Here is a 12,242-nt window from a genome sequence, read left to right on the forward strand (position 1 = left end):
GGCGTTTGTACACTGAGGCCCCTGCCACACGCAGGGGAAAAGGCGCTTGAAGGCGCGGCTTTTAAAAGCCGCGCCAATGTTGACACGGCGCGGCGGGATCCCACGGATCCCCCGGCCGCGCCGCCGTTTCTCCCCGGTGCGATCAAACGCCGGGGAGAAAACACAGCCCTAACCGGGGGCCGGCCGAACTGCGCATGTCCGGGCATGCGCAGTTCGGATCCGGGCCGGGGTTGAGCCGGCGCAAGGAAGCGCCGGCGATCAAACGCCCCGGTTGCCACGCCGCTTCCCTTTAAACCACCTAGATAGGTGGTTTAGTTTGGCGCGGCTTATCCCGGGAAAGGGACAGTTCGGCCACGGAAGCAAGACGCTTCCCAGATGTGGTGGTGTGATCGCGCCGGTTTGATCTGGCCCCAAACTGTCCCGCTCCCGGACCAAATAGCCACGTGTGAACGGGACCTGAGTCTCTCAAATCTTGTCTTACCAATGTTTCCTGCATAGTGGGACTTTGCCTTCTGATCTCGTCTTCCACAGTACACTGCTGGGGCTGCTCTTCATAGCAACTCTGATCTTCATTGGTGGTCTCCCATTCAAGAACTGTGACCAAACCTGGTTAGCTCCCAAGCTCTGATGAGCCTGGGATAAGCCAGTCTAATCCTGGTTGCTGAGCCTCTTTAATCACCTTTAATCACAGACAATCACTCCCTGGTTTTCTTCCTTATCCATTGCTGGTCATTCCACCTTGCTCTGTGATGACTGAGTTCTCACTACACAAAGCAACTTGACTTGACTGCAAATTTTGATTTCTGTACGTGGACCTTCAACTTTCCATCCCAGCTTCAGGGACTGGCTGCAGGTCTCAAGCCTGAGCTCAACAGACCTAAAATAAGGGAACATCTGCCTGAAGCGATGGCAAAGGAGATCCACAGTTAGCATCTGTTCTGAACGTGTTGCATTTTGATAGGGAAATGGACACTGGGGAAGGAGTTGAACCCTTTTTTCCCCCAGTGTTGTGTCCTCAATCAGTAGGACCCAGCAAGTTGGAAATACTTCTCGTGGGTGGGAAATTGCCCTCTTGTGCAACAAAATGTGCCCTGATGTGGATGGCCTAGGCTAGCCTGATCTGATTAGATCTTGGAAGCTAAGCAGGGTCGGCCCTAGTTAGTACTTGGATAGGAGGTCAAGGAAGTCCAAGGTCAACTCGCCACACTGAGGCAGGCAATGGAAACCACCTCTGTTCCTCTCCTGCCTTGAAAACCCCACAAGGAGTCATCATAAGATGACGGCGCTTTCCTCCACCACCACATACATTATAAATAAATAAATTATAAACAAAATGCAACTTGGGCAATTTACATTGGGAAAATTTCATGGAAGGAGCTGCCAGTTGCAGATCTTTGGCCGCCTAGTTTGGCCCTCAGTAGATTCATGTACACAAGTAATGTGGGTGGGTTTCTTTCTCCCCCATCTGGTTGCTGCAACTGATAGGCATGGCTGCCTCAGCTGCCCACATCAACTGAGTTGTCACTTTTTGCCCCTCCCTCCAAACTTCTGTCTCTTTCAAAGATTATTTAAACACTGCATGCAAGTTTATGCAATGGAAAAAGTCATAAAGGGGCCTTATTACGAGTGTTCTCTTTCAGCTCAAGCTACTTAAAAAAAAAGAAAATGCATTCCACAGTGAATTTGGGAGGGAGAGTCACAATATCAAAGCCCCCTTTGAGTTTCGCTTCCAACCTGCAGAGCTAATTTTCTCTTGGCTCAGCCCTGGAAAGTAATTTGTGCATCTGGCAATGGTGCGATGGATGCCCTTCTAGACTGCCACAACTAGGGTTGCCAGGTTCCCCCCAGTCACTGGTGGGGGATTGGAGGTGTAGGGTTTCCAGATCCAGGCTGGGAAACTCCTGGAGATTTGGGGATGGCTTGTCACCCTTGGCCTGTCAAAAGCACTGTAGAAGGATGGTAGCATTGCTCTTCAGGAGGAAACCCTGCTGTAGGTCCTTTCAAGGACACCTCTAGGCCTGCCCTGCTTCTAGGACTGCCAACTGCCTGGAGAAAAATGGCCTGTGAGGCTTAATGGGTAGTTATTTATCAGGTGATGTGATTGTTGAAATCCATGCCGTGGAAAGATTTCAGCTGCTCATTCCCATACACAAAGCCTATATCAAAGGAGCAGGACATTTTTCTCCAGACCTGTTGGCAACCCTACACGCTCCACCCTCTTGCAATCAAGATTGCTCATCTTGTTATGGACACATCTTGCTATATTGTCATCTTGTTATAGACACACTGCTTTGTCATGGAAACTGGCTCTGTGATGCATTGTGGGAAATTGTCCTATAATGCTCTTGCAACACCCACAAATACTGTATCACAGATGTAAGTTCCATTCCAGTGATGGGGATGCAGGATGCTGCGGAAGAGTTGCAGGAGTCACCTACCTAACTCCCCCCCACAAACACACATACATTTACCATGCACTGATAAGCCCCTGCCCAGCTCTCCTTAGAGGCTTAGCCCCTTCTGCCTCTTGCTAGCGTCTCACCCTGTCCTAGGGTTGCCATCCTCCAGGTGGGGTCTGCAGTTCTCCCAGAATTACTACTGATTTCCCCCCCCCCCAGGAAATGGCAGCTTTGGTGGGCAGACCCTCTGGCATCACTCTCCTGCGGAACTCCCTTCCCCTAACTCCACCCTCAAATCTCCAGGAATTTATCTGGCTGGAGTTGGCAACACTACATGATGTTTCATTCCTACACACCATGCCCCTCTGTTTCAGAGCAAGCTGATGCTGGAAACATCTTGAAGGGCCTTCAGCTGGAAAAACCGTTTCACTTTGAATCAAGCTGGAAATGGCAGAACTCCCTCCTGACGACCCCTGGCAAAACTGCCTTGCATGTTATCTTTGCTCAGGGCTGGACTGGAATGATTTCCCAAACGCTTTTCCCTTTTGAAATGCAGGTGGTGGTCGGGGGGCTGCCAATAGCATCAGAGCAGGGGTGTGTGTGCTTACATCTAATTAAAATGTTATTTAACAAGTCATGAAATTAATCTGAGCTAATGTGCACAGGTTGCTCCTTATTACATTTCACCTTATGGTGATCTCTCTCCACTCCTGTGGGTCCCACAGTAACCTCCTCAGGACGTCTAGCAAGGGGAGCTGCTCCTGCAGCTCCCATGCCACCCTTGGCACCATTTCTCATGGTGGGCACCACTGGGCAACAGAGCCCTTCTTGCATGCAGTGCCTGCATTTGGCTGCTGGACACTAGCCCTGTGCTGTCTACTGCTCTCTCTCCTGGCAGCTTTCCATCTACCAAGGGGTGCACAATAGCTTTTGGTGATGCTATTTTCTTGCCGTAGTGTGAAAGGGACTGGCTGTACTTGAATGCAATCTGCTCTCCCCAGAAGTTGCCACTAAATTGCCCTCCCCCTCTCTGCACCAGGAATATTTCTCCTGCAACCTCCATCCCCTCCTGGACTGTAATAAATCATCCATTCATTCCTTCCCCTCCTTCCCACTGTCCCTGAGTGAGGAAGACTTTCCAAAGGGAAGGGAGTTGACCTCATTGCCCACCCCTCACCTTATATCAAACCTGTCTGGTTCTCTTTGAATCTATCCAGCTAAGCCATTCCTTCTCCTGCCAGCCTGGGGCTGCTCCTCCATCCAGACATCCAACCAGCATCCCCTGATCTTGACTAGCCTTGACTGTTGCTAGAAGGAGAAACTGGGCTGGCCTGGTTCGGAGTCACCCGGCCTCATTGCAACAGCTGAGGGTCAGAGTAGAAGGCATCTCTGTGGTCTTCTAAGAAGGGTTCTGTGGCTTGCCTGTGATGCAGAAGAGAGTTTGGCTTCCTACTATTGCAAAAGTCCTAACCGCAGATTTCTACAGTCATTCAAATTAACTGGGACATAGGAAGCTTTACAATGGATGGTGTGTGAATGCTGAAGGGAGGCCTGGGTCCCCTGCACAGCCCCTTCTGTGTGTTCTCTGGAGAGAGGCATCCCCCCTCCCCCCCTCCCCCATGAGCAAGGACCAGGCAAAGACGGTTAGGCAGATTTGCCCACATCATGGCAAGTTTATTGGAGTGCCCTGCCTCTGATGTACTTTTGCCCCCATGGGCAAGCCTGGTAATCCACAGTCTGACTGGCCCCTTATCCCACTTGCACCTGTGCCTGGCTCCATCTCATCCCTCTTCAAGCTTCAAGTCATTGTGACATTAATTTCCCAGAGAGAGGAGCCTTCGGTAATTTGGCTAGGACCAAAAGCTTGAACCAAAATATGAAAGGCCAAGGAACGGCTAGACAAGGCCAGTTTCTTGACAGTGACTCTGTGCCAGTCACAGACTCAGCTTAATCTACCTCATGAGGTTGGTATGAGGATAAATGGAGACGAGGAGACAATGTAAGACCCTGTCGGTCTCTGTTGGGGTGAAAGGGAGCAAATAATAAATAATACTGCTCTGTTTTCCCAGGAAATGATATGGGGTGCCCCTGTGGGCCACATACCCCACCAAGCCTCTCATCTCTAAGGCCAGGAAAGGAAGGGGGTTTATAGGTCAAAACCAACACCCAGAAAGCAAACAGAGCCTGGGCCTAGTGTTGTCCCAGGAATCCATACGCACACGAAGCAGGTCTGAGCTATTTTTCATTGCTGTCACAGAGCCAAACTGGCCTGTGCCCTCTTAAGAGCCATTAAAATAATATTTTAGCTAATGATTAACTCCCGGCTCCCAAGTAGCTAACTTGGGAGAATTATGGCAAGCTGGGAGCTCCCTAACTGGTTAATAACTGACCATCTTGAATTATTGATAGCCCAACATTTCATTTTGTTTTCTTCAAAATGGAAGAGAAGACTGGAGGCATGACTGTGATAAGGTTGCCAGCTCTTGGTTGAGAAAGTCCTGGAGATCCAGGGGGGTGGGAGCCTGGGGAGGGGGAGGTTCGGGGAGGGAGAGTCCGTTCTTCAAAGTAGCCACTTATTCCGGAGGAACTGGTCTCCGGTGTCCGGAGAGAAGTTGTAATTCCAGGAAACTCCAGGCCCCACCTAGAGGTCGGCAATGCTGGGCTGTGACTGTCCATCGGATGGCAGCTGGCACCTTGCTGGGTATGCTGGTGAATGCAGAGCGGCTGAAATCCTGCAAGGGGTTTAAGCATAAACTTAAAATGTTTATACTTTGTTTTTTTTCCCATTCTTAGTAGTCAAAACAGCTGATATAGCTACACAACCGTAAGACCTAGGGTTCAGCTCTGGTTTGGATAATTCTTGAAGATTTTGGCCGTGGAGCCTGGTGCAGATGGGATTTGGCCTTCTCAGTGAGGGCATAATGTCATGGAGTCCACTCTCCAAAGCTGCTGTTTTATCCAGGGGAACTGGTCTCTCTAGTCTGCAGAGAGTCTGTCCTAATTCCAGAAGATCTCCATGTCTCATCTGGAGATTGGCAACCCAAGCACCCATACCACACCATCAGTAAGTGGCCATCAGCAACAAAAGCTCTAGAACTAGAAGCAAGGAGGCAGAAGCCTGGTTCAGCGCTGGTGTGGGAGTACAAAGCCTCTAATAGGAGCCTGCCCTTTGGGAGCTAGAGCAGGGGAGGGACAGGGCCCCCCCGGCATCAAGACCTTTTTCCGAGGGCAGGAAGTTTGGGGAGGCAGCCTGTGGATGTGTGCAATTGCATGATGATGGAGAATCCAAATTGGGTTCTTTGAGTTGGTGCAGGGACACGCGGCCTTCTCCCTCATTGTGACTTCCCCCCAGGAAATACAGCTGTCATCCCATCTGTTAGGGCTGGGATTATTGTGAAGGGTGGGTCTAGTTCCACGGACACCTAGTGGGGGAGTTGGCATTAGGTAGCCAAGAGAAGTAAGTGCTGGCCCAGGACTGGAAAGTGTGTGGGGGTAGGGTTGCCAGCCTCCAGGTGGGGCCTGGAGATCTCCCACTTTTACCACTGATCCCCAGCTGACAGAGATCAGCTCCCCCGGAGAAAATGGCTGCTTGGAAGGGTGGACTCTATGGCATTGTACCATGCTGAGGCCCCTCCCCTCCCCACACCCCACCCTCCCCTGGACCCACCCCCAAAGTCTCCAGGTATTTTCCAACCCAGACCTGGCAACCCTAGTGGGGGGGGTGTGGCGGCCTTGGGTAGCCAAGCGCCATAAGTGCAGGCCTGGGACTGGAAGAAGAGGGAGGGGCTGGGGCAGTTTCATTGATGGGGTCAATCCAGAAGGAGCCTGGCATGCAAGCCAGGGGCTGGTTTGGAAGTCCAGCCAAAGGAGGCTGGGATGAGGAAGTGGCAAAGCAGCAAGCAGAGAAGGGTGGCAGGCAAGCTGAGAGACGGAGCCACTTCAAAAAGAGCCCAGTCTTGACTAGTGCCAGCCTCCTGGTGGGGTCAGGAGAGCTCCCAGAATTACAACTGAATCTCAAGATGACAAACATCAGTTCCCCTGGAGGAAATGGCTGTTTTGGAGGGGAGCCTGTATGCATTATGCCCCACAGGTCCCTCCTCTCTCCAAATCCCACCCTCCCCAGGCTCCACCCCCAAATGTCCAGGAATTTCCCAGCCCAGAGCTGGCAACCTTACAACACAGGCAAGGCCTTCCATTATTCTAGGTCTGGGTGTTGTCCTGGGGGGGGGGGTCACTTTCAGAATGGAATCCAGGGCTCTGATTACCACCCTAAAGGGTCTTGGCAAGACTTTCGCCACAGATGGTGCCCCTTCCTCCAATGTATTTGGCTTGGCAACGTGTCAGGGGTCATTTCCTGCAGGAGCGCACAGGAGCGGAGCTCTGGCAGTAAAGAGCCCAGGGGGCAGGCACATGCAAGAAGCCCCACCCCCTGCTCCCAGCAGCCCTCAGTCAGAGCAAGAAGCAGCCAGGTAAGCTGCAGAGCCCCCCCCCCGGCCCCCCGGCCCAAAACAGTCCAGTGGCACCTTTAAGACCAAGTTTTATTCAGGTACAAGCTCTCCCTCCTCTGCGAGGACAGATCTGCACGTCCCCCCCCCCCAATAGCTAGCAATCCAAAACAGTCCAGTGGAGCCTGAGCGGTGAGTGTTGCCTTCTGACACACTTCCGGTGATGTCAGGGGGTGTGGCATATGCAAATAAGTTATGCTAATGAGCTCCTGCACCTCTTTTTCTACGAAATGACCCCTGGCAACGTGTCAGGGGGCGGGCTGCATTATTGCAGCGCCATCATTTACAGGTTGGCCAGAAGGAACCAATGGATTGGAGGGGGGGGGACACACACACACACCTTGCTGAACAAATGAATAGGTACATAATTCATTCTTGCCCCTAAACCATATACCATATGAGTTGCCTTTCTAGACAGGGCCAAAGTCAGTTTCCACTAGAAACCAGCCACCACTTGGAAGCTGAAAAGAATGGCATGAAGGGATGGCTATTTCTTCCACTGCTTGTCCTGAGCACCTGGTATTCAAAGCTATGCTGCCTCCGTACATGGAGGTTCAATTTAGCTATCCCAGCAAATAATCATCAAGAGATCTATTTTTTACAGTACAGGCAACTGCTTTCTCTTCCTCTCTCCCAAGCCAAAGCCACAAAATGCCATCACAATTGCTGTGTCCTCCCGAGCTTTATTCCGTATGGAAGAGGAGCAGAAGATCTACAGTGAGCAAGGCGTGGAGGCTTATGTCAAATACCAGCTGGATCATGAGAGCGAGCCCTTCTTGCCTGGAGCAGCTTTTCCTTTTGTCAAGGTCTGTTCCGTTGCTGGTTGCACTTTTTACTCTTTGACATGATCTGGGTTCGAAATATTAGACTGGGAAAAGCGCAGGCTCAGCTTTTGAATTGGATGGGGCCATGGCTCAGTGGTAGAGCCACCTTGCTTTGCATGCTGGAGGTCCCAGGTCCATCCTCCAGTTAACTTGTCGTCAGGGAAAATGGACCGTGGTTAAGATCGGATAAATACTGTGCTTTGCCTGAGAGTCACAGCCGGTCAAAGGAGACCCCATATATAAGACCGCTCCTTAGATCCAGGAGAGCACTAGCGCATGTCAGCTGTACAATCAGCTGTGTTGATGCAGCCTGAAATTAGGTATAAATTAAGGTGCAGCACATGGCAGGTTAAGGACCCTTAATCCTCCTTGACTGACCATTCTGGCTTAGTGTATGCCAGCTTTTGAGACTGGGGTGAGTTTTCTTTGCAGCTCCTAATTTTTCTAATTTTTCAAATATTTATATCCTGCATGCATTCTCACTTGTGTATTGTTCTGATATTTATATTTTGTATGCATTCTCATTTGTATATGCTTTGAATTTGCATTCAGTCCCATTACAGCCATGCTTGAATAAGAATTATTCGAAACGCGGCATCAGGCATCCGGATTACGCGTCAGCTTTTTATGGCTCAGAAAATTTGGCAACTTGCACTCCAATTTGGACTTTGATATTGCTTCTATGCTGGAGTAGACACATAGAAAGACTGTGACTTGTTTCTATTATGATTTATTATTGCACTTTGGCCAATTGATTTATATCATACTTGTTATGCTTATTTGATCATTATATACTTGCTTACTTGCTTGTGCGTTATTTTTTGCCAGTGGTGTTCTTTCTTGTTTCTTGCATTGTACACTGGCTTCCCCCCCCCCTTTTTGGCTGCTTGTACAATCAGACAAGGCATGGGGAGGCGCCATGGCTCAGTGTAGAGCATCTGCTTGGCATGCATAAGGTCCCAGGTTCAATCCCTGGCATATCCAGCTAAAAAGATCAGGTGGTAAGTGATGCGAAAGACCTTGACCCAAGACCTGGGAGAGCCGCTGCCACTCTGAGGAGAGAGTACTGACCTTGATGGACCAACAGTCTGATTCAGTATAAGACAGCTTGATGTGTTCCCCTGCCCGTAAGGCTAGTAGAGGCAGGGGGTCCCTCCCTCTGCCAACTACAGAATTGCTTTAAAGCAGCTTTGGCTCTAGTCGTTGAGATCCAGTTTGAGGGCTTTTCAGAAGCCCTCAAAGAAATCGTGGGCACGCAATGAAATTAATTGAGCAGTAAGCTTAGAACAGATAAAACGAAGTACTTCTTCTTCACCCAAAGAGTAATTAACACGTGGAATTCACTGCCACAAGAAGTAGAGGTGGTGGCTACAGTCAGACAGCTTCAAGAGGAGATTGGATAAGAATATGGAGTAGAGGTCCTTCGGTGGCTATTAGCCACAACATGTAGATGGAACACTCTGTCTGGGGTAGTGATGCTCAGTATTCTTGGTGCTGGGGGGGGGGGCAACAGTGGAAGGGCTTCTGGAGTTCTGGCCCCACTGGTGAACCTCCTGATGGCACCTGGGTTTTGGCCACTGTGTGACAGAGTGTTGGACTGGATGGGCCATTGGCCTGATCCAACGTGCCTTCTCTTATGTTCTTCTGTTCCTATGACAGAAAGAACATAAATAAACAAACACAATGGGGGCTTAATTTCCCCCCACACCCATAAGGGGATGAAGAGAGTCCTCAAGGACAGCTGTTTGTTGGTCCCAGGCACTTCAGCAGTTCCCCACCAGACCAGTGGGTCATTTGGCTTGAGGGGGTGGCCTTGGTTGCCTGGCCTGATGGATTTTTGGTTCTGCAGGCTCTGGAAGCTGTCAACACCAAACTGCGGGAACTGTACCCAGACAGTGAGGAACTCTTTGACATCGTCCTTGTCACCAACCACCATGCCCAAGTGGGAGTTCGTCTAATCAATACCATCAACCACTACAGTGAGTACCTAGGGTTTCCAAACTCCAGGTGGGGCCTGGAGATCTCTCGGAATTACAGCTGGCTTCTGAACAACAGAGATCAGTTCCCCTGAAGAAAGCACCTGTTCAGAGGGTAGAGTCTATGGCCTTATACAGCACTGAGGTCCCTTCCTTAGCCAAATCCTGCCTTCCTCAGGTTGCACATGCAAATCTCCAGGAATTTCCCAACCCAGACCTGGCAACCCTAGACAGTACCTCTGGTTGTACCAGAATAAGTCGGGGTGGACCAGCTCTTTTCTTTCTGCCCCTTTGCTTGTGACTGTGTGCACCCAATCCTGGGAGGTGCACAGGTAGCCCTGCATGCTGGTGGTGTTGTGGGGGGGGGGGGGGGTGTTTGCAAGCCAAGAGCCTCTCTGGATGACAGCAATCGTTAAGGCTGGCCATGATATTTTTTCTGTCACATCTCAGTTGATTTATGGTAATCCCATGGATTTTTAAAGGCAAGAGACATTGAGGGGCGGTTTGCCATTATCTGTCTCTGACAATATTGGGCTAACCTGGGCTATCCAAGTCAAGGCCATAATAGTGGGGAGCTAAGCAACCCCTGCCTTTTCCTGATAATAGCACAAGCTATTGCATATGTATATAAGCCTATAGTAGTTTTATTCTGGTTTGACTGTTAGGGCTTCCCCCCAGATATGTGAAATTTCCACAACCGACAAAAATGAAGCCCGGGGGGAGGGGGATTGATCAGAAAAAAGAAACCCAGGTATTTTGGGAACAGTTAAATACTTACTTTCCTATCAAACCTAAGCCCATTTTCCCCTGCTTTAGCAACATAAAATGTATAATGTATAACTTAGTATATAAAACTGTACTATTTAAATGTATGAAATTTCATAAATTTAAATTTATAAATATCTTCATTCTCTACAAGCAAAATGGCAGCTATACCTAATACTGGCACGTGCGAGAAAAGAGTCACAGACTGCTGCTTTCTGTTGCACTCATTCCAAAAGGGGGGATTGATGGGAGGTGGTTTCTTTTAGTGCGCCCCAAAATTTAAAAAACTTTTCTGAAGCGGAAATTGGGAAGAGCGCTCAGGTTTCCATTGGTCCACCAGAAAAAAGATTGCAAAGAAGTCCTCAGATGTATGTCTCAATTGGGGAAAACTTTATCTGTCACTAATTTCAAAGGAAAAATAGTTCATAGCATTTTTTTCTGTGTTCCCCCAAATTTCTCAATTTTTCCATTGAAAAAAAATAGAAAAGGTCCAAGGAAAAAATGCAGAGGGGGAAGTACTGTTTTTCTTTCTCCCCCCTCCTCCCACTCTGGGCCCTTCATACCTCTACTCTATCCTATTCCAGAAAATCCTAGAAATGGTAGAAATGGGGAGCACACTGAGATGTCTTGTTTGCACTCACCCTTGCAGGGGTTCTTGGTAAGAAAGAGTGATTGTCAAACCTGTCAGCATCTATTGGGTTGCCGGGATTCTCCCCACAGTGAAGGCAAGCCTATACACTCCAACCATGTGACAGCTGGGGAAGGGGAAAGGATCCGGAAGGAAGGGGACGCAGCCAATGACCACCCAAGGACTTCTCCCCAGGGCCAGATTGGGATCTTAAAATATCCCTGGCACAACCTGAGTCAGGCTTTTGGTTTAGGACAGCGACAGGCGCTATCATGGCTGGCACAGCCCTCCTTTATTCCATCTTTCTTCAGCCTACTCCCTCCCCTGCCCGTGAAGCAGCAACACAGTCCGGAACCGGATTAAGTTTTGATCTATGGACGCCATACGGGAACTGTTTTTAAGATTGTACTGAATGGCTTATTATTGTAACTTAATGATTTTATATTGTATTTTACTTATACATCGCCCAGAGCCCTGTGAACTCAGGGATTGGGTGATTCATACATTTAATGTATCAATAAATATAAATAATAAATAAGTTCCTACTGGGGCTGTTTGCCTTGGACTCAGGCTGTGGTGTGGTGAGTGGCCCCTGCAAAGCTGCCATGGCCACAGCTTCCCCAGTGGCCCATGGCCCTCCTGGCACTTTCCCAGGTAGTTAAAGGTCCAGTCTGTACCTGCGGTTCACACTCTCCCAAACACAAAATTCATGCTGTACGGTGACATGGAGGGGTTGGTTCCTGGGATTTCCCTCTGTCAGCTGTAGAAGCTCTTCCTTGACATGAATGCAAAGGGTACCTGGAAAAGACCCTTGAAAAGGACATTGCCACAACTCCACCTTTGCAGCTGTGACCCCCAGTTGGTGTGGGAATGGCTGTGGGTTCTCCCAGGGCTGGTGGTGCATTAGGAAACGGCCTGTGACAAGCATAATGGTGGCTCTCTTCTCCCTCCTAGACCTGTTCATTGAGCGGTTCTGCATGACAGGCGGGAACAGCCCCATCGGCTACCTGAAGGCCTACCATACCAACCTGTACCTGTCGTCCGACTGTGAGAAAGTGAGTGAAGCCATAGAAGAGGGTGAGTCTGCTGTTGGTTGACCTTTGGATGGAAGAGAAAAGAAAACAATGTGGGCTTCCCTACAGGAA

At 49.6% G+C, this 12,242-nt stretch overlaps 1 protein-coding gene across 1 annotated transcript in view; it reads left to right on the forward strand.

Annotated features, from left to right (window-relative positions):
• NT5C1A (5'-nucleotidase, cytosolic IA) overlaps window positions 1-12,242 on the forward strand; it is a 20,540-nt gene that overhangs the window by 2,455 nt on the left and 5,843 nt on the right. The window contains exons 2-4 of the mRNA XM_015417764.1: window positions 7,543-7,710; window positions 9,578-9,707; window positions 12,052-12,174. Of these exons, the coding sequence (XP_015273250.1) occupies window positions 7,543-7,710; window positions 9,578-9,707; window positions 12,052-12,174 (421 nt within the window). The remainder of the gene's footprint in view (window positions 1-7,542; window positions 7,711-9,577; window positions 9,708-12,051; window positions 12,175-12,242) is intronic.

The sequence above is a fragment of the Gekko japonicus genome, unplaced genomic scaffold (assembly GCF_001447785.1).
Source record: "Gekko japonicus isolate JY-2015 unplaced genomic scaffold, Gekko_japonicus_V1.1 scaffold203, whole genome shotgun sequence".
Taxonomy (NCBI): domain Eukaryota; kingdom Metazoa; phylum Chordata; class Lepidosauria; order Squamata; family Gekkonidae; genus Gekko; species Gekko japonicus.